Source organism: Paramormyrops kingsleyae, chromosome 7 (assembly GCF_048594095.1).
Source record: "Paramormyrops kingsleyae isolate MSU_618 chromosome 7, PKINGS_0.4, whole genome shotgun sequence".
NCBI classification, from domain to species: Eukaryota; Metazoa; Chordata; class Actinopteri; order Osteoglossiformes; family Mormyridae; genus Paramormyrops; species Paramormyrops kingsleyae.
The window spans coordinates 21,291,496-21,315,212 of NC_132803.1; the positions used below are offsets into that span (position 1 = coordinate 21,291,496).

General features: G+C 41.0%; 1 protein-coding gene across 4 annotated transcripts in view; it reads left to right on the forward strand.

Moving 5' to 3' along the window:
- col5a1 (procollagen, type V, alpha 1) overlaps positions 1–23,717 on the forward strand; it is an 84,311-nt gene that overhangs the window by 26,606 nt on the left and 33,988 nt on the right. For 3 of the 4 annotated variants that reach the window (XM_023818001.2, XM_023818002.2, XM_023818004.2), the window contains exons 3-13: positions 113–326; positions 1,261–1,423; positions 13,237–13,368; positions 14,524–14,637; positions 14,743–15,075; positions 15,220–15,738; positions 15,970–16,026; positions 17,937–17,978; positions 18,686–18,748; positions 19,124–19,198; positions 23,341–23,433. In XM_023818001.2, coding sequence (XP_023673769.1) covers positions 113–326; positions 1,261–1,423; positions 13,237–13,368; positions 14,524–14,637; positions 14,743–15,075; positions 15,220–15,738; positions 15,970–16,026; positions 17,937–17,978; positions 18,686–18,748; positions 19,124–19,198; positions 23,341–23,433 — 1,805 coding nt within the window. The remainder of the gene's footprint in view (positions 1–112; positions 327–1,260; positions 1,424–13,236; positions 13,369–14,523; positions 14,638–14,742; positions 15,076–15,219; positions 15,739–15,969; positions 16,027–17,936; positions 17,979–18,685; positions 18,749–19,123; positions 19,199–23,340; positions 23,434–23,717) is intronic. The other variant, XM_023818003.2, reaches the window with a different exon arrangement.

Sequence of the window (23,717 nt, forward strand, 5' to 3'; positions counted from 1 at the left end):
CCCCAAGTGAAATGCTTTAAGGCCTTGAAAATAACATGGTGTCATTTTCCTGTTTTTGTTTTTTTAACATTGTAATTTTCCTTTAATTTCCTCGCATATTCCTCCCCGGCAGCCTCGGCGTTTCCTGAAGATTTCTCTATCCTGGCCACGGTAAAGCCGAAGAAGGGCAGCCAGGCCTTTCTGATGTCCATCTACAATGAGCAGGGCATTCAGCAGCTGGGCATGGAGGTGGGGCGCTCACCTGTCTTCCTGTACGAGGATCACACAGGCAAGCCAAGTCCTGAAGACTACCCGCTTTTTAGTGGCCTCAACTTAGCGGATGGGAAGTAAGTCCTGCTCAGTCGCTCACTCACGTCACCCGTCTGCTGCTTAGTCCCAATGCAATGCAATAGCTTCATGCTCAGATTGTATGAGTTGAAGTAGACTGGACTTTGAAATTCCAGTCAGAGACATAAAAAAAGAAAGGAAAAACTGCGAAGTCCTTTGGATCCATTTTCCCAGGAAGGGGACGGAATGCACATTGATAGTTTTAACATTGCATCTATCCCAAGGCTCCAGAAACTGTAAAATAATCTTGAGAGAAATAAAGGCTGAAACCCCTCATTCTTTATTGACTTTGTCCTCTTCCAAATGATCACTGTATTGTTTTCCATTGGGTTAAACCAGGCAGTGACTGACAAAACAGTATATGGGAGGTAGGACACTGCCTGTGGGGAAAATACTAACATTCTTAAAACTGTAAATCACACTACAGTTGTGCATATCTGCTATGTGTCTTCTGTTCATTAGAAGCCTTGGTGGATAAACAGTGTTGTAAGAATCCAGATTTTCCTTCTGACTTATGATGTACTTATTCAGAGGACAGAGACACAGGACTGAATGTAGTTTTTCTATGGGAAAAACCTTAAGCCCAACAATGTCTTAACCACTACCCAGCCCTAACCATAACCATAAGTAACTAAACAAAATACAAGACTTTTCGTTTTTTGTTTTTTGATTGCAGTCATGGATTTTTATAAAATTGAGTTTCCCCCTCTGGGGACTGAAAAGGTGGTCCCCACAACGTAAAAACAACAGGTTTTTATCACATTGTGGGGACAAATTGGTTATTACCTTAGGTGATAATGTTGATTTCAAAGTTTCTAGTTTGATATGGTTTCAAACAATTCTTGCAGTAAATAGATATAAATACATGCCAGTGATGTTCTAGTATCACATATGTTTTTCAAAATGTGAAGACGACCAGCGTCTGTCTTTCAGATGGCATCGCGTGGCTGTTAGTGTACACAAGCAGACCGTCTCCATGATACTGGACTGTAAAAAGAAGATAACGAGGCAGCTGAAAAGGAGCGCACATCCCATCATCGACACTAAAGGAATTGTTGTTTTCGGAACACGGATACTTGATGAGGATGTCTTTGAGGTATGTTTATTTTATTTGTACTCGTATAATTATGTCTTATGAACAGGTTTGCTGTTGTGGTTTTTTCATATTTCCTCAGAGGAATAGATTATATATTCAGAACAATTTGGCTGTTTATGGAATTATATTAGCAACATCGTTGCAGGCATTCCAGTTTTTTTAAATTGTTTTCTGACTTGTCTCAATACTGTTTCCCCCTTTTCAAAAGACTTAATACATTCAAAACCTTTAATACATACTTTTGCATTGCTTTGATACAAAATGCATTCAATCACCACTTCATGAATTCATGAATACCTCTAACAGTCAATGTTCAACACCAGCAAAATTCTGTACAACTGTAACAAATTTTTCAGACATTTACATACTCTGTTCAAAACTTTCAGTTCAAAACCTAACAAATTTCAATCATTGTAGGTGGAAATATGGTAGTTGGAATATATTTTGACAAATTAAACTAATAATTATACATATGCTTGAAATTAGATTATTCTGAATTTAGCAAAGGATTACTCATGTTTTAGCTAGCAGTCGTATTACTGTCTGTACAAAAATTGAAATATTTGCATTGAAATGTGTATGTATGTAGATAAAATGTTGATGCCGTTGTCGCAGAAGAGATTTTTCCACTATTGCTGCTGTATATGTTTAAAATTTGCAATGCAACACCAAACTATGCATAAACAGAAGACATAAAGACACATACTGTAATATATGTATTTCGAGATGCTACTGTACAATTTGTGTTTTTTATTTGATGGTACAATGAATGACACAGTAGTCTTATGTGAGTGAGCATATGCTATAGTTATGGCAGCATCAATCACTTTTGGGTGAAGTATGAAGTGTTTGGTTGGCTGAAGTGCATTTTGCACCAATGGTTGACTGGTGTGCTCAGGTGTGTTTTGTGAATCATACTGTGTGGAGAATTATGATAAAGTGGACATGATTTGCCATTACAGTGCAAAACTATAATGGCTCTTAGGATTTATTTTTTAACATGTTTTTGATATGAAACAGGAGTCACAATAAATTCAGTGCTTCTCAGTAAATTCTCAACAAACTGCAATTTTCTATGCTTAATGAACACAATGAATGAACCTTACAGGTTTCCTGCGGCCTTCAGAAGGCAATTACTCCCATAATGGCCAACAACTTTTTTTTAGTTCCTTTACATTCCTATGTTAATGGACTTGGTGCGGACATGCCTCATGTGTTTGATGTGCTGCCAACTCTCACCTGCATCTGCACTGAGTAGCCATGCACACACAGTCCACCTGCATCTGCACTGAGTAGCCATGCACACACAGTCCACCTGCATCTGCACTGAGTAGCCATGCACACACAGGCCACCTGAGGCTGCACTGAGTAGCCATGCACACACAGTCCACCTGCATCTGCACTGAGTAGCCATGCACTCGCAGGCCACCTGCATCTGCACTGAGTAGCCATGCGCACACAGGCCATCTGCATCTGCACTGAGTAGCCATGCACACACAGGCCACCTGCAGCTGCACTGAGTAGCCATGCGCACGCAGGCTACATTGCATCACAGGATTTCTTTTGGTGCTGGCAAGGATATCTCAGAGTTCGAAGGCCTGATGTATTCTGTGAGCAAAATGCTGAATTTGTGAGCAAAATGTGCAACCAAAGTCATTTCATATCTTTTGAAGTTTGTCTTTGGCAGATAGGAATTAAACAGTATGCTTTGGGTGTTATGTTTCTTTTTTGCCTAGGAACATTTCAGTTTTTTATTTATATAATGCCTTTTAAATGAGTATGCTTGACGCACAGTCTAAAAATGCACTTTAGATCAGTAGTCTCTATCACATTATATGCTTAAAAACACAGATGGGATTGAATTGATGATTTTACTGTCACAGCAGAGTGTGATATCGTGGGAAATGGCAGAGCTGTTCTGGAAAATATAAACTATTCCTTATGTTATTCCAGCACCAGCTGGAAATGATGGGAGGGCTGTCCTTGTTGTTCATAATGGAAAACAGGCCACATATTTTCCAAATTACGGGGTGGGGGGGGGGGGCGGAATAGAATGAGAGGTTGAATAATTGATTGATTTATTGGGTAAACTCAAGGATTCAAGTCTTCAAAATTCCCAGAACAGAATAAAAAGATCGATCTCTCAACATCAGCTGAAACAGGTATTCTACACAATCAAGACTGGGAATATTACATATCACACCAAACAAGCCCAGAAAATTAATACTGAGAGGAAAGAGAGCAGATCTCTTCAGGATGAGCTCCAGCAGAGCTCTAAACTTCATGGCTTGGATGCCTGGGAGATCTGCTGCCAAGGTTTGTTAAGTCTGGGGATGTTCTGAAGAGTTATCTCTAATACAGAACAGTGAGAGGACATGAAAAGCTCTTCCGATTTCTCGTGCAGTAATTATCTTTCAGTTCTCTTTTGCTTTAACCTGTATGTGTCTGTGTGGTGGGTATCTTTGTTCTTGACCGTTTTTGACTTTGCTGTTCACTTTGCCAGAAATGTACAATCGGGTATGGAATAGAACAGCACCATTATCTAGCGGAACTCTGAGCATGAAGCTGATCACAAAATAGTCATTTAGCAGACTTTCTCAAGTCTCTAGCCAATTGCTCATCTTCTACACCACGCAAGAGATGATTTCATATTTTATTAATTGATGTTCTTTTCACTTTAGAGCAAGTTCTGTTTCTGTTGCTTTTAATGATTTTAGCTTGAGGTAATCTTCTTTAAGAATTACCCACGTTGTCTTTTTTCTCTCTGAAAAGCAACTTAAAAAAAACAACTTGATTCAAGTTAAGTCAAAGTAAGGACAGAAGCAGAAAAAAGTACATTCTGAAAGAATTAGACAAGCATGTTGCAGTTGTACAGATTTTGAAATCCAGAAGGAATGTGGCTATGATAGAGGAGGCTTCTGCTTCATTTAGGGGGGTTTATGTTTTCAAGCTTTGCCACTCAGCAGAAGCTCTCCTCTCTAGAACTAGCCATGTAAATGCAGAAATGGAAAAGTAAATTTGTCACTCATACACAATGTAAGAGGACCTTTGTACACGTGTCTGCTAGGGCAATCCATAATACGGTTCCTGAAACTGATGTACCAACCTGCAGGGAGGAAATGGGAAAACAAGGCCGTGTGCTTAGAGGGAGGCTCACGATTTATGTATCTGTCGGGCTCTAACGATGGAATCAGCCGACGGAATCCAGCAGCTGCCGGGCCCCAGCATTGGGGTGTACCTCTGAGCCCTCAGGCAGGAGGGAACGAGCAGATACAGAGGTGAACAGCAGCTTGATCTGGGACCTGGAAAGTATGAGGCGCTCTTCCCATAGACATTGATGTCAGCTTTGGAAGGGCGACTATGTTTGGATGACATCATGGTGAAGATTTTTCAGAGGGAGTGCCTGATAGGTAGAGTGAAAGAATGGGAGGTCCCACAGAGTGCAAAGAACAGGGGATTACTACGGGCAAGTGTAAACACTGCGCTGCTTTGCCAGCACAGGGAGCCAGGAAAAAGCTGTAAAACACAATGTTGACTATGTTGTGGAAATCTCACCACTAAAAGAATTTTATTTAGAATGATCCTTATCATTAGTCCTTCTATATTCTCCCTCACTTGCCAATTTCCTTTCTCCCCACCTTTCCTCTGTTACTAATTTGCTACTCTTCATAGATACCAGTTCAGAGTGATACATTTATGAAAAACCATTTCATTACAACTGAAAATGAATAGACTTGCAATTATGTTCATAATTTAAAAAATTAAAAAATCAGCTGAACTTTTATGTGAAAGTTAATCTCTGCAGGGTGTGTAAACAAGCAGTCAACAACTGACAGGTGTCACGGGCACTGAGTAGGACCTTATGTTGTACAGTTTCTCTGTGAGTCCTGGAACCTACCTGTGGCAGGTAGAGAGACTGCAACTTGGAGGTCATATCGGCCAAAGAGGGGGGCAAACACCCATGCTGGTGAGGGCCAAGCATTTCCTAAGAAAGGACGTTTATCTAAATCCCATTGCCTTTCCTCCCTCTGTCTGATTTCAGCACCAAAAGTTCGTGACACCAAATTTGTATTATGTGAACCAGTGTTATGCTAATTAGTCAAACATCTGGAATTAATTTTAAACATCCTTTAGCTTGCTTTGTGTTGAGGACCCTATCATGGGAAGATGTCACTGGACATGATGGAAAATAGGCTGTGCATTCCAAAAAAACAAAAAAGGTATAAACAGTACAGCTTGAAGCTAGTGCCAGGGGCTAGGTAATCCTTCAGTATGGTTTGAAATGTGGGTTTCTATCATTTGATCCATGTACAGATATCCAGTTTGCTGGATTAAGTTTTGGGGACTACAAGCACCACTGGAATGGAAATCATATGTCTTTTTTGAAGCATGGCTTAACAAGGAAAAGGAAGATGGTGAAAACCTGCAGATTTACTTGTGCCACATGGTTGTAAGGTAAAAAATCCCACCTTCCGGTACCCCCGGAGAAGGATGAGGTTACTCCTGTATAAACAGAGACATTTCCTTAATTCATCACAGATGTCTTCTGTTCAGGTCTTAATTGTCATAGCAGGCCCCAAAGTGCTCCCTCAGCACTATTTTTTATTATTTTATTTCATTTTATGTGTGGGTTTCATCAAAATGCCAAGTACAACATTCCCAGCATGCAGTTCGTCTATATGTCTACACTCTGTTCCATCAGCTAAAAAGCAGGAAAAAGAAGCTGGATCTGAATGGAGCCTTCCACGGGCATTGCTTGTGGTCTCATGGGGTTTGCCACTTGGGGGAGGAGAGGGGAGAGGGGTGGCTTTCATTGTTTCTTTTGGTGGCCTTGGAAGGAACACAAAGAATATTTATGGTCACTGTGCTAGTCAGTCTGTACAGTGTGTTATTTGGTCATATGGCTGGGTTTGAAACACCTCTGCTTTAGCTGCACCAGTGTTTAAGGTTTAACTTTGAGAAACTCTAAAAATATGCTTTTCGTAATGGCTTGACATTGGCCTTTTGGACACCACATTTCAGAGCCTTTAAACTCTCCGACGAATGAGAAACTACAGGCTAAAAATCATTGCATTACTTATATGAACTATTTTCCCACTGACTTCACAACTGCAGTACAAAGTTACTTTATGAGGAAAAAAAAAATCTTGTGTGACTGACAGATGAGCAAGTAACAACCATCCTGGAGAGCAGGGTTACGTTCTCCTCGTTCAGCATGTCTTTTGAATTTTGTAGCACTCAGTGGGCTACTCCATAAAATTAGCTCAAGGCAAATAAACTATAGAGCTAACAGGATGTCTGCTGAAATCAAATCTTACCCACCATGAAAAGAAGTGGCAATCTTCTGCTTTCTCACTAATGGCTAAGTAGTATCATCGATAAGAATTGTTAAAATTTTTTTCATATTTTCCACTCCAACTTCCCTGCTGCTCTCTTTGGCTGAAGCTGTTTCACTAAAGCTTCTCCTGTAGCTGCATACCATATGCTACACCCTATGCTGTATCCTACACCTGACATACACAGAAATGTAACTATAGGCTTTAGGTATGGCGTTGGGTATGGCATAGAGTATGGCGTAAGGTACGGCATTAGGTACAGCATTGGGTACGGCATAGGGTACGCTGTTGGGTATGGCATAGAGTATGGCGTAAGGTACGGCATTAGGTACAGCATTGGGTACGGCATAGGGTACGGCGTTGGGTATGGTGTTGGTAACAGAATATTGTACGACGCTGGGTATGGCGTAGGGGACCGCTTAGAGTACGGCATAGGGTACGGTGTTGAGTACGGCGTAGGGTACGGCATTGGGTACAGCATAGGGTACGGTGTAGGGTGTGGCATTGAATATGGCGTAGGCCACGGCATTGGGTATGGCATAGGGTATGGTGTTGGGTACGGCATTGAGTATGGCGTAGCGTATGGCATAGAGTACGGTGTTGGGTACAGCACAGGGTACAGCAGAGCCCTGCACTGGGTCGGGTACCCGTGGGTACCCAACGGGTACCCGCAGATAGTTGCTGCAACGGGCGGATTTTAGTATTCTGGAATTTTACAGGTGGGTATGCGGGCCGGTAATTCATTACACACAGGCGGGTAGCAGGTCAATCAAAACGGTATTGTAGCCTGCAAAAATAACATAAGCGAAAATATCTATGTATTAGACTATCATGTACAAATTGTCATCATCACAGTGTGTTCAGTATGTCAGGGCTACCTTATGGTGCTTTTTCTTTTTAATTCAAAATTATATTATTTGTCTCCAAGTCGGCATTCGGATGAAAACGTCATGAAACGTCACTTCCCGTCGGAAACATGCCTCTTTTATGACGTTGATATCGGACAAGATTTTGTTGTCCAAGTTGCCCCTGTGATGTAATTTCAACATGGCGGCTTACACACTCAATAGTAATTCTATTTTATAAATCTTTAAAAATGTTTATTAATAGTTATAAATGTAACTGCACGTGTTCGATTTAGAGAATACCATATCATGACCGTAAACAGTATCCTATCATGCAATATCAGATTTTTACCAGACTTGTTAGTGTCTTCGGTTTGTTTGTAGTTTGTTTGCCTCTCGAAAAAAGAATATTGCTATGAATGTGCTAAAATATTTTATAAAGCTTTTAATGTGGTTTGACTAGTTCGTGTTTCTTGTTTGTTTGTCTCGGAAAAAATAATCTCATTCCAAATCTGCTAAAATATAAAGCAACAACACACAGCAGCGTGTTCATGGAGGCAGCCATGTTTGTTCCGAGATGTGGTAGCTCGAACGGGAGATTGTCGGACCTGATGTCACTCAACTCGGAATTTCCGAGTTCCGAGAGAAAAACAAACGCACCATTAGATAACCGCCTCGACAAACATTCACATCTGAATCCTTGCTGAAGCGTGTCGTCGTGTTCTCTCTTTCACGCTCGTTACAGTATGGATAGCTTAGATCTATCTGATTTCATTTTGTGTTAAACAGACTTTTTCGTTTCAATTCAAAATTCATGTAGGCCTAGCGCTTGTCCCATTGAGAGGTGCATAGAAAAAATAATTGTGTATAATTTATCACGGGTACGGGCGGAATGTTAACGGGCCCGGGGGGTGCGGATTTAACTTTGAAATTATCACGGGTGCACGGGCGGGTGTGGTGCTGTACTGTGCAGGCACGGGTCTCCAAAAGTGGACCCGTGCAGGACTCTGGGGTACGGCTTTGGGTATGGCGTAGGGTGCAACATTGGGTACGATGTAGGGTACACCGTAGGGTACAGCATAAAGTACGGCATTTTGTATGCCCTTTAAATCAGCCTTTATTCTACTTTTGCTTATTTGTTTCAGCAAAAAGAGTGAAAGAACAACTGTAACTATTGAATCTTATTTTCAAGCCAAAACATCACACAGGTACGCTTTTACCAAAGGGCCTCCACTCTTCTCTATTTATGCACCAGGTGAACTCTTTACTGTCTCTCCTGTTATGAGCTCACAGGTGCAGGCCTGTTTCTTTGTAAAGCTCAATAGTCATTTGTTGGGACAAAGATCCTGTTGCCTTAGCAGAGGGGGCACCAGGAGTTCCAAAATCATATACAAATGACAGGACTGAATGTTTTTGGTCTCTTTGCCATCTCAGAGTGTGCCTCATTGCAATAGTTTGTGGAGTGATGTAACATTTCGTCTGTGCAATTTGTTTGAGTTATGAAATTTAAATTTAACCCAAAAAAGATCTAGAGTAGAGATGTAATTAGAAATAGTTTACGTTTAGAGTAAACTTGGGACTACAGTAAGTCCATCGGTTAATGTCCAACTTACAGAAAACTGCTACTTAAGAACTGACTGCCATAAAGCATGTTATATTACAATTTGAGTTAAATGCAGTGGTTCATGGTGTGGCATGGTGGTGCAGTGGGTAGCACTCTCTCCTCACACTGCTGAGACCAAGGTTTGAGTTTCTGCCATGGCTCCAACATGCTGGGGTTAATTGGAGTTGCCAAATTGCCTGTAGGTGTATATGTGTGAGTGAATGATGTGTGAGTGTGTCCGGTGATAGGTTGTTCCCACCCTTGCATCTGTAGGCTCTGGACCCCCCACCCCCCCATGACCCTGGATAGGTGGATGGACAATGGTTCATAATAATGAACACACTATCATGAAAACATTACATGGCTTCAGCAGTTCATCAGTTCATGAATATAGATACACACACACACACACACACACACACAGTTATTGGATTATTGGGATTTACTCATGCCACACCCCAGCAGACACACTTGTGCTATAGATTATTATATTGTACATGTAGTAATCCAACTTTACCTGACTGTTGGAAGTATATATGGCCTATAAGTGGTTATACGTGTATGGTACAGTAGTAACCTTGACCTCATTGTTTACTGCATCCCTCCAGCTGTGAGCGTCGTCTGCGAATCAGTGTTGCCTGTTGTTACGCCATGCCTACAGATGTGATTTAAAGACTCAGGAATAAATCTTGTTTGTAACCTGGGGACTGCCTGTAATCATGCAACAAAAATTGTATGAGAACTATGAGGACAAAAAGAAGGTTTGTTCGGACATAAACAGAACGGTGTTTCTACACATGCAGTCTGCTGTGGTCTCAATGTCTACTTTGTCTTATGGCAATTGCTCTTTCTTTGGTACTGAGAAAAACTGTTTCACTATAAAGAGAATCTTTAATTTAGAAAGTAATTTAAAGGATCATCCTAGCTATATTTGAGAACCCAACAAAAAGTTTGTTGATTGTATTTAGAAAGAGCTACTTAAAATGGCATTTGGGAAATGTGGGTTTGCCTTAAAATTGTGTATCATGGGGTAAGTCACAACTGAAGTAAATTCATCCATCAGAATGAAAAAACACGTGGGAGCGTTTGGCCACTATACTAAACATACTCCCATTCACGCTTCACCGAGAGTTGATAGTGGAGAAGGTGTTGTTGTGGAGATATGGTTTCTAAATGATATGCTGATGTCCTACATGGCCTCAAAATTGAATCTCAGTAGTCAACCATAATTTCAGATGACAGGCTTTGTCTGTGATTGCAGATGATTGAGATGAAAAAGAGAAAGTGCCGGGTGCATCTGTTATATATTGTAATTAAAGGACCTTTTTCAGTTTGCTATTTCTGCCTGCATTCCAGGCCTTTCCACACAAAGCTACAAATGCACAGTGATAAATTGCTTATCTCAAGCTCAATTTTGAATGAAGACAACACATTTATTTTCATTTTTTGGAAGAGAGTAGTACAAATCCAAACTGGCTATCCTAAACCATTCTGTGTCCAGCAGAGTGTCCATATTCCACTTTCTTACCCAGTACTAGATCCAGGAGCATTTCCCTTTTCCTTTACAGTAAATTCTGAGGAAGGTACCTACAATATATCACGGTTTAATGGAATCTTTTGGTAATGGGTAATATACCTAATTAGAAATGTTAGTCACCATGAATGTTAAAAGAAGAATTGTGTTTGTGTAAAGAATTAGTACCATTAATATGGTGCAGTGACAGCATTAATACTGCTCATTACTCCTCAGCCTGGCTTCTTACTTTGACAGAATTAGTACCATTAGTATGGTGCAGTGACAGCATTAATACTGCTCATTACTCCTCAGCCTGGCTTCTTGGTTTGACAGAAATAGAATCATTAGCTTGATTTTTCCTAAAGGTGCTTGAAATTTTTTTCATTTTCCTGTTGAACAGACAGAGACAATTATTCTTGTGCCATCTTGTTTTCTTTGGAAAACAATACTTATCACTGAAAACAAGAGAATAAATTAGTCAAAATCAGGGACAATGTCATGTCAGTGAAAAAGGGATCATAGCAATAATTGATTGAACACTTGCTTGTTATTAATACCAAATCTTCTATAATTGAATATCCCACAGCATTTAAGAAAAACAAAAGACAATGCAGTACATGATGAAGATTTCTTTCTTGTGCGGCCTTTTCTGGCAGTACTTCAGTGTCCATTAACCTTAAATTATTGGCAGCCAAATACAGATTGCAATAAAAGTGAGATAGCCTTGGGCTTTGGCACAAACAGGGAAGTGAGGTATTGGAATATATAACATGCACAAGCATATACTGTAGAAATGTTTCGTATGACAGAACCTCTTTGGTAAGTGTTTAAGAAAAGTTAGTTAGTTAGTTAGTGGTGGTGTTCTCATTTCCGTAGCAGTGTCTGTACTGCATGAACTATGATAAATGGGTCCGAAAAAGCTGGGATAAATTAGCATTAATAGCTACAAGCTACAGAGTTCGGCTACATTTATCTTACTCTTCCTGGAGGGTCACTGTCTTACTGCACATCTTTGGCATACTGCTAGCATACTGTGTCTGCTGTGTCCTCATGCTGTGGGAATGAGTCATTTACCATCTGGGTTTTAAAAAATGAGTATTAGAAATCCCCAAAGACTGAAAGGATGTATTTCTAGGTTCAGCAACTAATATCCATCAGAATTAGTTGGGCAAATACCCTTTAATGTTGCATTTGAACCTAATCTCTTCTCTTGAAGAATAAGCCATGAGCTATTATATATGTCTGATTGTTAGTTTTGCAGTTTTCTGTCATTACCATTTTAAGCCACAAGATTAGCTACATTATTACAGAATCAGGTTTCATATTTCTTTTTAAACCTGAAAACACAAAAAGTCTCTGAACATGCCTTTGCTTATTGAACATCTGATACACCTATAATGTATATTTATTGCAAATATTTGTTTCTAAATGTTTAATTTTGATTGGAGAGTTTGAACAGAGTCATTTTTAAAACCCACTCGGACACAGCTTTTCTTTATCTTGCATACCAGAAATACATAGATGTAGGAATGAATACAAAACAATTATACATGCTAGTGATGCTGTTCTTTTTAAATTTGTGATTACGCAGTTGTTATGTAGCTGCTGTGTAAAAAGGACAGCTGTGTCTGTAGCTGTGTCTTTCTGTATTTATGGGACAATGGTTAAACTAGTACTGAGTCATTAGCCTCACTCTCTATCAGCAGAGTTTACTTCATTTGTGGTCTGAGGTTAAGACACCGTCACCCTGCCTGCAGAGGTTTATATATGCTGCTTTGTTATAAAAGTGCCTATTTCAAAAGCAACTTGACAATGTGTACAGACGTGCATGGTCTTCATTTTAATAGGACTGAAGGAATTCAGATTATGCACCTTGCTGCAGAGTTTAGTAAAGCAGCCCTTCTTGGGTCCCTTTGATAACACCTTCTCCTGTCTGCACTGCCCTGACTACACTGCTGGCTCCCTGGCATTCAGTGCTGAGATCGCGAGAGACTCCTCAGTGCGTGACTCAGAGCAGAGCACGTGCACCCTGCTCCCCATGTAGCCTGCAGGGCCTGCAGCTGAAAGACAAAAGCCTGCAAAGTCACAGCCCCAACTTTCTCTTTTTCATGCTTTTGCCTGCTAGTTTGTTCACTTGCGTAAATGAACACCGATTCATTGGTCGGTTGCCTTTAAATGTATGACATTAACCACAAAATGATGCTGATTTTTATTATCGCTGTTGAAACTTACATTGTGTGCTTTGCTTTAACGTCATGGCAATGAGAAGGGGCTATGCGAACACAAGCAGGCACTAATACGCAAAGTCTCATCTCCAGATTTGCTGCTAATTTACTTTTTGTCTTGCTTGTGTTTCTCTATGGGCTATAGAGTCTGTGTTGATTGGTTAATATTCCATCAGTGTGAAAAAAAAAGTATCAGGAGAGCTTTTCTGTAACAAAAATGAGGAGAGGGTATATTTGTGTTCTGTTCCTGCTTTGAGATGTTTGTTTGTCTGCTCTTGTTCTTCCCAGGGAGATATCCAACAGTTGATGATTGTAGCAGACCACCGAGCCGCCTTTGACTACTGCGAGCATTACAGTCCTGACTGCGACATGGCTGTTCCAGATACGCCCCAGAACCAAGATCCCAACCCCAATGAGAAGGTGAGCGCCTCCTAAAAGCTTTGCCTTCATTGATAGAATGCGACAGACTAGTGCCTCTTTGCCCAGTACCCAGTTCAGTGGCAGGTTATGTTAGGTTCCAAAGTTTTATTTCATTCCGTGGCACTCCGCTGGGGATTTTTCGTCAGCCGGATAAATCCGAATAAATTGGGCGCTGAGAATGGAAGGGATTTGATCGAGAGCCACAGGCAGTGGGAAATGCTGACTTTCATTTCTGAGTGAGATGACGCATTGGAAGCACTCAGTTAAAAGCCTGTTAAAGCCTGCATCCCAAGGCCCCCTCTCGTAAGTGGGGCTGTGTTTTCGCGTTCTGCGTCCTGCTATATCCTAATTAAGTCACGGTGCCTCAGCTAGTCAGCGGCCTTGACATGAAACACACTCCCCGCAAAGCGCAGCTGCTTCCACCGTGCCACACTTTTTTCCGCCCACTGCTGTCCCGAAGATGACCTCACCGCTCCTTTAATCCAGTCTAGACTAGTTTGGAGGAATCCAGGTTCAGTGTAGCAGGATACATTTTTCGCAGTATGTTAGTCTTTAGTGAATTACAGCGCTATAACTCATCAGAGGGTTAATGATCAGACATACATCAATTATTTGCTAGATTTATGTACAGATAAATGCACAGTTCTTCCCTTACAGAAGACCAGTTTTACTATTAAGTCTTGCGAGGAAGTGATTTTTTTTCTAATGTCTGTTTAGACAGCTACAGTTCGACTTCAAAGTAGTTTTGTCTCGATTTGCCAGTATTTGAAAATGCTGCTTGTTTCGATACATGTTTGTGGCCTTAAGATGAACAGAAAAAAATTAGGGTTTATGATTGGAAAATATTATTATTACTGTATGAGGGATTTAAAGTTTTGTATTTTGGGGGGTTTTATGCTCTTTAGGATATTTTGAAGTTTTGAACCTGGGTCTGGGTTCCTAATTTCCATTGATAAGTACATGCCCTGCAGTGGGTTGGCACCCCATCCTGGGTTATTCCTTGCCTTGTGTCTGTAGCTTCCAGGATACATAATGGGGCTTCACAACCCTGCATAGGTCAAGCGGGTACAGAAAATGGATAGATGGATGGATGGATGGATCAACACGTGTTTGTGGATGGTGAACAAAAATTGCATTTTATCCTTATGCTCTCAGAACCCCGAGAACAACTATTACTACGAGTATCCTTATGAGTACTACGAAAAGGAATCTGAGGAGGTGTCCTCCCTCAATCCAGACGTAACAGGGACTGTAACGGAGGACAGCGAGGTATGCATGTTTTGGGTTGCCTATAGTTCTGTGTCTGCCACGTTTGCTACTCGTTTTTTGTCTTTGTCGCGTTATTGTCCGAATGCATTTGGTTGCTTGTTTCAGGTAGAATTTACAGCTCCAGATGGCGGCCAGGAGCTTCCATCGACTGTAAGGGAGGTACCAGGGGAGGCAACAGGAACTGAGGAGCACACCACAGATATCGGAGACTATGGCACCGAGGATTCTTACGTCTACTACGACGAACATATGTCGACTCCCAAGCCATCTAGGAGGATCACGATTAGCGGCAGTGTGGACCACGGGATGTCTACTGATACTGAAGTGGATCTGGGACTCGGGAGCAGGATTGACTTGGGCTTTGGAGGAGAGCTAGAGAAGAAGGTCATCACAGGAGATGGGCACACGACAGTCACCATCACACAGAACAGCACCCATGTTAGTACCAACCTTAGTTCATCAGCATGAAAGCAAAGAGTGGAAGTAGTGAATAGATCGGGGTTATGTTGTTGATGAACTTTACCTATGACATTTCCTAGTTGTGTCTGGGTAATATATTGTTATATCCTTTGCTCCCATCAGCAGGTTGACAATTATGACTACTACAAGTACGACTACGAGGAGTACAATCCTGAAGGTGGCATTTCAACCAGCAGCAGTGGTGGTTCGGTCAGCACTGGAGGCAGTTCTGTCAGCATCGGAGGTGGTTCTGCTGAAGGTGGTTCTGTCAGTATCGGAGGTGGTTCTGCTGGTGGTTCTGTCAGCATCGGAGGTGGTTCCGCTGGTGGTTCTGTCAGAGTCGGAGGTGGCTCCGCTGGTGGTTCTGTCAGCATCGGAGGTGGTTCTGCTGGGGGTAGTTCTGTCAGCATTGGAGGTGGTTCCACCAGTGGTTCTGCCAGTGTTGGAGGCGGCTCGTCAAGCGCCGGTGGCAGTTCCAGGAGAGCAGGGAGCGCTGCCAGTGGCCAGGGGGGCACCGGGCATGAAAATTACGAAGATTTCACGGAAGAAGCCATAACAACTGAGGATTTAAACACGTCCTACGATGACGTTGATGATTATACCTATGAGCTACCTGCAGTCACTGATGAGCAACATGGCCAGGCAGGTTCCTCAGCAGCTCGCTTGAATGTAGACTGTTTCGTAGAGCCATTTATTCATTCAATAAAAAAGAACACAAGAACAAGTCTGTGAATGAAGAAATGTCAAATGAAAAGCAGATTGATATTTAATCTCTACATTTTTTCAAGGACAATAAATATAGTACAGTAAACGTGCAGGGCTACATTAAAAATACTATAGAGTGATATCTCATTTTTGTGTTTCCTGTATAAGGTTGATGGAATGAGAGGAGAAAAGGGTCAGAAGGGAGAGCCAGCCATCATTGAGCCGGTAAGTATCCATCCTAAAACACATGCAGAGACAAAGAGAGCACAGACAGAGAGGCCGTTGCCTCACACATACATAAAGCAGCGGTGCTAAAATCTAAACATTTAAAATGTGACTTCGTTAGAGGATTTTTCATGCCAAAACAGACAGACGTTTGAATAAACACAGCCAGGAGTAAACTATGGAATGGCTGACATCAAAAATACCTCAAAGGCTTTATATGGTTCACAGACAATTGGTTTATAAAGGAACTGCAAGGTTCCGTGTGAAAAAAGAACGGCCAGGCACATGATGCTGTACATGTATAAATAACGTCTGTCCATATCCTAACCTATTCTTTTTGTATAATCGACTGATGTGAATCATTTTAATCTTTTTCCTTAATTATATTTTATTGTATATTCAGCTTTGATTTTTATTGTGAAGGAATATTACATTACCTTTCAAGCAAAGACACTTTTCCTAGCAGCAGGGTACTAGGCGTGCTGCTTTTATTTGTAACTACTGTATGCAGCATTTGCTGTACTGTAAGCAAGTCAGAGCTGCATTGGGCTGACGTTTCTCTATAAAAAGGACCACTGAGCTCGGCAGCTATTTCCCACCTTCCATTAAAGACCAATTGGTTCAAAAGAATCCAGTCAAATGACAGCGGAACAGGCCTCTGCAATTGTCCATAGATGATCTGCTTGTGAGTAGGTTTGCTTATTGATGGCTGGTTCACAGGCTAAAGCTGATGTGTGCTGATCTTACCTGGAATGGATTTTCTGTACAAGAGAATTTCAAATGTCTTATTGTTTCTTGACCACATGCTTCCTTTTATAGTTCTGTATTCATAACACCACCCAGTGAATATCCAGCTTAATACCCTCCTCATCATTTGCAACTTTATAGCAAAAAAACTAGCAAATAAATAGAACCATTTCAGACCGCCCACAATCAATATTCCCACTCAGAAACTTTATTTTAGAGACAGTGAAGATGCCACAGTAATATCTCAGTAGCGTTTGAAAGAGCTTATATTAGATAACATGACACACACACACTTTTATGTTGGAGGCGTAACTACATGCGGTTGGGTGGAGATTTACTGGTCATACTGCTCTACCTGGAGCCGCTCATTTTTCCTGGAAATGCACCACCTTGTTGTGCATACAAATGAATAACAATAAAAACTATATGTATGTTTATGTATATGTGCAGATGCACTTTCAGTATCCAAGGCTTATTCATCTTAGTACTTCCCGTCTATTGTCCTATGATGCTAGCTGTGCTGCAAGATGGGAAAAGAGTCATAGCTTTTCACCGAGCATTTCCAGTTAGCATTCCCAGTTAGCATTTACAGTTAGAATTTCCAGTTAGCTATGCTGAATGGTCAGAAATGTGTCAGGTTTTTTCCAAGATGATGCTGAATAGATCAGAGGTTAAATAAAACCACAGGTAAAAGAGACTCAAAGGGGAAGAGAACTGTCGCTCGGAGGAGGGGTGAAGTGACAGATCAGCTGCCACTTGCATAGTGTCTTGAGGCACCACCTCCCCCCCCTCCCCCAACATACTCTCAAGGGACTTCATAACTTGTGGCTAATTGGTTTCAAATCAGAAGTAGAAATTGTACTATTGTACCTTTAGGTTACAGTAAGCTAACATTAATTGTTATGTGTAACATTAAGGTAAAAAATATGGGTACATCAATTTGGATGACATATGCTATGGGGTACTTAGCAATTATTAGCTAATATATCTTTGCACCTTTTTACTTTCACCATTTATATAGTAAAAAAAGACTAGGCAGCTATGCAGAAATGTAAGTGTGGTTTGTCTTCTAGAACTGATGCAAATTCTCTGGTTGTTTGCCCTTTGCTGTCTTCCTCAAAAATGAAATAAAAATGGCTGGTTTCTTTTGCTTTGTTTTGCAGGGTATGCTTGTAGAGGGGCCCCCCGGTCCCGAAGGGCCCATAGTAAGTGGTCCTCTCAACAGCTCCTGATAACTGTTCCCCCAGCTGTGACACCCACCCCCCTGCTTCAGTCCTGCACATTGTTAGACACATTCATGCTTCATTTCCGCAGTGACCATGGTCTGTCAAAACACTCTGATTGAACTTTATAAACAGTGACATATGGGATAGAATAATTTTTTATCATCTAATCTACAACAGAGGCACTGCGGAAACCGTGGATGAAAGTTATGTGAGTGGCATTCTGCTGAGAATGTTTGAGGATGTCTGGATTTTCAGAATTATTTACTGCAAACTCTTGTCATACATTTGACCCAAGTGGTCCTGGGGAATATGGATCCTAGCAGCAATAGCTAAAAAAACTCATAGTAAAGTAGAATGGGACGGTTCCACAGTTATTTCTGCTGTAATAAATACTGTAGCCCTGTGGTTATTCCCACATAGAATGTCCCTTGGAAGTGGGATTAGCTTGCTTTCATGGATATGTTGAGTATGATGAGAATTTGAGAGTCTCGTTGTCAACTGTCCGAATTGTTTGAGAGCTTGCATTAATGTGATGGCAGTAATCCTCAGTGTTAAGTAAGACATTCCATTTCTGCCTTAATTAGAGAAGGTATTATCTATGTTAAAAATGGCTGTTTAACACCTAACCCTTGTGTTGCACATGTAAGTAGTCCATGTCATGCAACAGCAGTTGATGTGGTTTTCAGGGACTGCCAGGCTCCCCAGGATCATCTGGCCCCCCAGGCAGCCCCGGAGATCCCGGGGAGAGGGTAGGGGCTCTTTATTATTATACTCTTATTAGAACACAAACAAAAGATAGTTGATCACCATCCGATATATCAGACAACATTTCAATGCATTGTTTGGCACTCTGGACAGTGAGGTCCAGGGTATACCATGACAATATAGACAATTTATTTACATTTTCATGAAATACAAACACCACTTATTATTTGATGTAGATAAATGTTTACTAAAGACATAGGCAACAAGTAAATGCAATAATCTCCTATTTCAACATATGAGAACAGTCTTAAAAATATTATTGTTAAATTCTAAATTGTTGATTAACTTGTTATATAACTTTAGGATATAAATTGTATCCTTTTCCTGTCGTTTCTGTATGTGTGGGTTTTGTGCTGTAGGGTCCTTCTGGCAGACCAGGCTTGCCAGGTGCTGACGGTCTCCCAGGCCCCCCAGGGACCGTCTTGATGCTGCCTGTAAGTAAATAGATATCACGCCAATCTTGTATCACGCCAATCTTGTATCACGCCAACACATTGCTCATGATCTGGCTGTATAAATTTTCCGTGCCCTTATTTATTTTTTAAATGTATTTTCTACTGACATAATAGTGTTAAGTACTCTAGCTTGCTTAGAAGTGTGATTGGGTGCATGTATAGACACGCACAAACAATCACACAATTTTACATTATGTATACAACCTATATTTAAAAAATATACATATGTACACACACACACCCACACACACTGTGGGGAATCTCCATTCATTTCTATGGGAAAAACTCTAACCCTAACATGATGACCTGAACCCCAAACCCTGCCTTAACCTTCACCATAAGTAACCAGACAAAATACCAGACTTTTTGGCAAGTTTTTATTTTCTTTAGCACCACCTGGTGGATAATTTCCTTATGCATTGCAGAAATGTATATTATTAAACACAGCAATGTTTTTAAGGGTCTTGGCTTGCCAGGTTCCTCATGCAGAAATATCGAAGGAATTGGATTCTATGGGTAAACATGTGGAATAGGAATTCTTCTTTTGTCCCTGGATTTTTTTTGTTTTTTTGTTTTGCCGTTAAGAATTCTTCCTTTCCCAATGTGCCACAAAGGAAGTGTTGACTGCATAACACAAAAAAAGCCCCGTGTGTAATATGAGGAAGCATTGGTTATCCACAAAATTAAACATTAGAACTTTTGGCTCATCTTCAAAAAGACTTCAGAAGTTGCCTCTGAAGATATCATTCATGAAATCAAAGTGGGAGCTTAGTCATTTTAAAATGTGCTGAAGGGTATCACATTACCTACTGATATTAATGCATCAGGATCAATTAACAGGAGCTCCAGGCTCACTGCTGTTTCTGCCAGGTACAGCCTTGACTTATGTCAGTAGTTCCCAAATCATTTAGTGTAAGAATTACCGTACAGCTTTTTTAATTATTCCAGGTAGGACCAAGAAAATACTATACATACAATATCATTCATCATTGGCAGTATTTTCAGCTAGTCGTGGCTTCGACTCTGTAATACATAACCTTCTGTAAAGTTTTGACAATATCATGCTTTGTATAGTTATAATGTTCAATTCCAGCAAATAAAGTAAAGTCTGATAAAAAAAAAAAATTGTCTGTCCCTCTGGGGTGACCATTAACAAAATCACAGGACTTGAAACCATTCCTAAATGTCAGGAACTATGCTGGGATTTCAGTGAAACATTGTTCAGTGATTCTCACAACACGTGAGTTCAATAGCAAAATAAATTTAGGCTCGGTTACCTCTATGGCAAAAAAGCTTTGCTTACCCTCATTCTGCAGAGCTCACTATGGTGATGTCATCGGTAAAAATGCCACTAATATCCCCTTTACATACCCTTCAGCAGTTTTAATGACCTCCAGCCCAGAACTGTCACACGTGTCATCAGTTCCCTATAATGCCATTATTACATTCTGTACTCCATTAACCTGCTTCTGGATAAGATGCTAAGTGTATGGACCAGTCTTCATTAGATCTGACACCTCTATACAAAACAAAGCTCCTTCTTAAAGCTCCTTCTTAAAGCTCCTTCTTAAAGCTCCTTCTTAAAGCTCCTTCTTAAAGCTCCTTCCTCAGCTTACAGCAGCACATTTGATAAATGTGTTCGGCTCAAATTCCACCTCCTGTAAATGTCATGTGATACTGGGACGCTATAAGTGGGACAACTGGGTCCACCATAGATGATTTTTGTCAGCCTGCCATGTCATTCTCACTCAGGGCATGATGTGGCACAGTGTGGAGTCGTACCGTATGAAAAAGGCATAAACAGATGCCCGGCAGTTCCTTTTTTACAACTGAAATGGCCAGTGGCAATGTGTTATGATATTGAGCCATGACAGAAACTGGAGAGAGGCCAGACTGTTCGGTTTGTTTTGTTCCTCCTGAGAGAGAGAATGCTGGCAGGAGAAGGCCTGTAGATTGAGTCCTTCAATATGTTTCCATCGGCTTCCTCCTGCTAGAGCCTGGTTCCATCAGGAGAGGTAACCACCTCCTAAATATACACTATATGGACAGTATTGGGACACACCTCTTAGTCGATTAAGTCAGGTGTTTCATTCAGAACCCTTGTGACAAGTGTATAAAATCAATCTTTGCAGTCAGGTTTTCAAACATTTCTGAAAGAATGGGTTGTTCTGAAGAGTTCAGTGAATTCAAATACGGTTCTGTCATTGGATGCCACCTTTGCAATTAGTTCGTTCATGAAATTTATTCCTAGCTAGATATTCCACGGAATGGGCTTCCATGGCTGAGCAGCTGCATGCAAGCCTCACATCAGCACTCACAATGCCAAGTGTTGGATGGAGTGATGTAAAGCATGCCATCATGGGACTCTGGAGCAGAGGAAATGTGTTCTGTGGAGTGACGAATCATACTTCTCTGCCTGGTAGTACAGTGGATGAGTCTGGGTTTGGCGGATGCCAGAAGAATGTTACCTACCTGACTGCATTGTGCCAGCTGTGAGGTTTGGAGTTATTTTTCAGGTGTTGGGCTCGGCCCCTTAGTTCCAGTGAAGGGAATTCTTAATGCTTCATCACGCCAAGACATTTTGGACAAATTCTGTTCCATCAGCTTTTTGGGAGCAGTTTGGGGAAGGCCCTTTTCTGTTCCAGCGTGACTGTGCCCCAGTGCATAAAGCAAGGTCCATAAAGACATGGTTGGGTGAATCTGGTGTGGAAGAACTTTACTGACCTGCACAGAGCCCTGACCTCAACCCCATCGGACACCTTTGGGATCAACTAGAACAGAATTTGCAGGCTTTGCCTTCACCTACAACATCAGTGCCTGACCTGACAAATGCTTTTCTGGATGAATGGGCAAATATTCCCACAGAAACCCTCCAAAATCTCGTAGAAAGCCTTCCCTGAAGAGTGGCAGCTGTTATAGCTGCAAAGTGGGGCCAACTCCATATTGAGGCCTATGGATTTAGAATGGGGCGTCACAAAGGTCCCTTTAGGTGTAATGGGCAGGTGTCCCAATACTTTGGTCCATGTAGCTCATATAGGAGGTGTGATGGCACGTTGGGTGGCACTGTGGCCTCGCCCCTAGGGTTTGGAGCTCATTTCCTGCTCTTGGCTCTCTGTGTTTGCATATTCTCACCTTGTTGCATTCCAGTTTCCCACCACATTTCCAGAATATGGTCAACTAGCATTGCTATATTACCCATAACAAGGGATTATGGATGCCCTGCATTCAGGCTATTTCCTTGTCTGATACCCGTCATACAGTATGTCTAGTGTTTTATAGAATCCAGGAAAGGTTAGAGTAATTGTTTTGATTTGATCCTGAATCTCCCATTTAAAGCTGAATATTCTCATAGCCTGATATATACTCCCATTTTTGCCAGTATACTGTTGCCATGCTAACATTTCACGCATTTCACCTGTGTCAGTATTTTCTAGCTCGATGGCTTGAAATGGTTCCAGTATGTATAAAAAGAGCTGCACTGTAGTAATGCTCGCTAGCCTCCAGGTGGTAGCAAAAGCCTAAAGGCAATGTGTCTGAAGCGCGACAGGGAGCCTGAGGTGCTATCAGACATCGGTATATCTATTAATAATTTACTTAAAGGGCTTGTTTTGGGAAAAAAAGGTTTAAAAATCTGTTTACCTTACGTTTATACACGATTTAATTACTGTAATACTTAATTTTTTAATGAAACATGGTACGGAAATGAATATACATTTCATCAATTATATCAGAGTATGTATGAGCATGAACAAATGTTTGTTCTTGATTTATATATGATTTGTTTGCATATAAATAATTATGTTTTTGTCCTGTATTAAAACAATATCCATTGATATATAATATCAGATTTAAATGCATGCAGTAAATGACCTGCTGAGGCCTCCTGCAATGTTAAACATTTCATCTGTAATTAATATCTACAAACGATGTATTATGCATGATTTATTGTACTGTTCTTTCCTCTTCAATAAGAACACAGGTAGAATGTTACAGTGAATGGATCTATAACAACATTAGGCTGCAAAGGGGATCTCTGTGTAGCTTCACTCCTTCATTGAGAATTTATTCCTTCATGTTCCTGGTATAATTAGTATGTTTTTCCCACTGACCTTCTCTGCCAGTTCCGGTTCAGTGCTGGAGGAGATTCTGGCCAGAAGGGACCTGCTGTGTCGGCACAGGAAGCCCAGATGCAGGCTATGATGCAGCAGGCCAGGGTGAGTGTGTGGCATATATACATGACCCATCCACACACACACACACACACACACACACCGAGACTCACACACTCACATGCACACCTGTTTGTATTCATATCTTTGTGGGCACCGTCTCTTCATTTCTGTGGGAAGAACTTCGCTCCCAACAATGATAACCTTAACCCTTAGCCCTAACCTTTAACATGAGTAACTAAATAAAATGTTTAGACATTTTTAGATTTTTGATTGCAGTCACAGATTTTTATAAAAATGTTTAGAAAAAATGGTCACCCCAGCGTCAA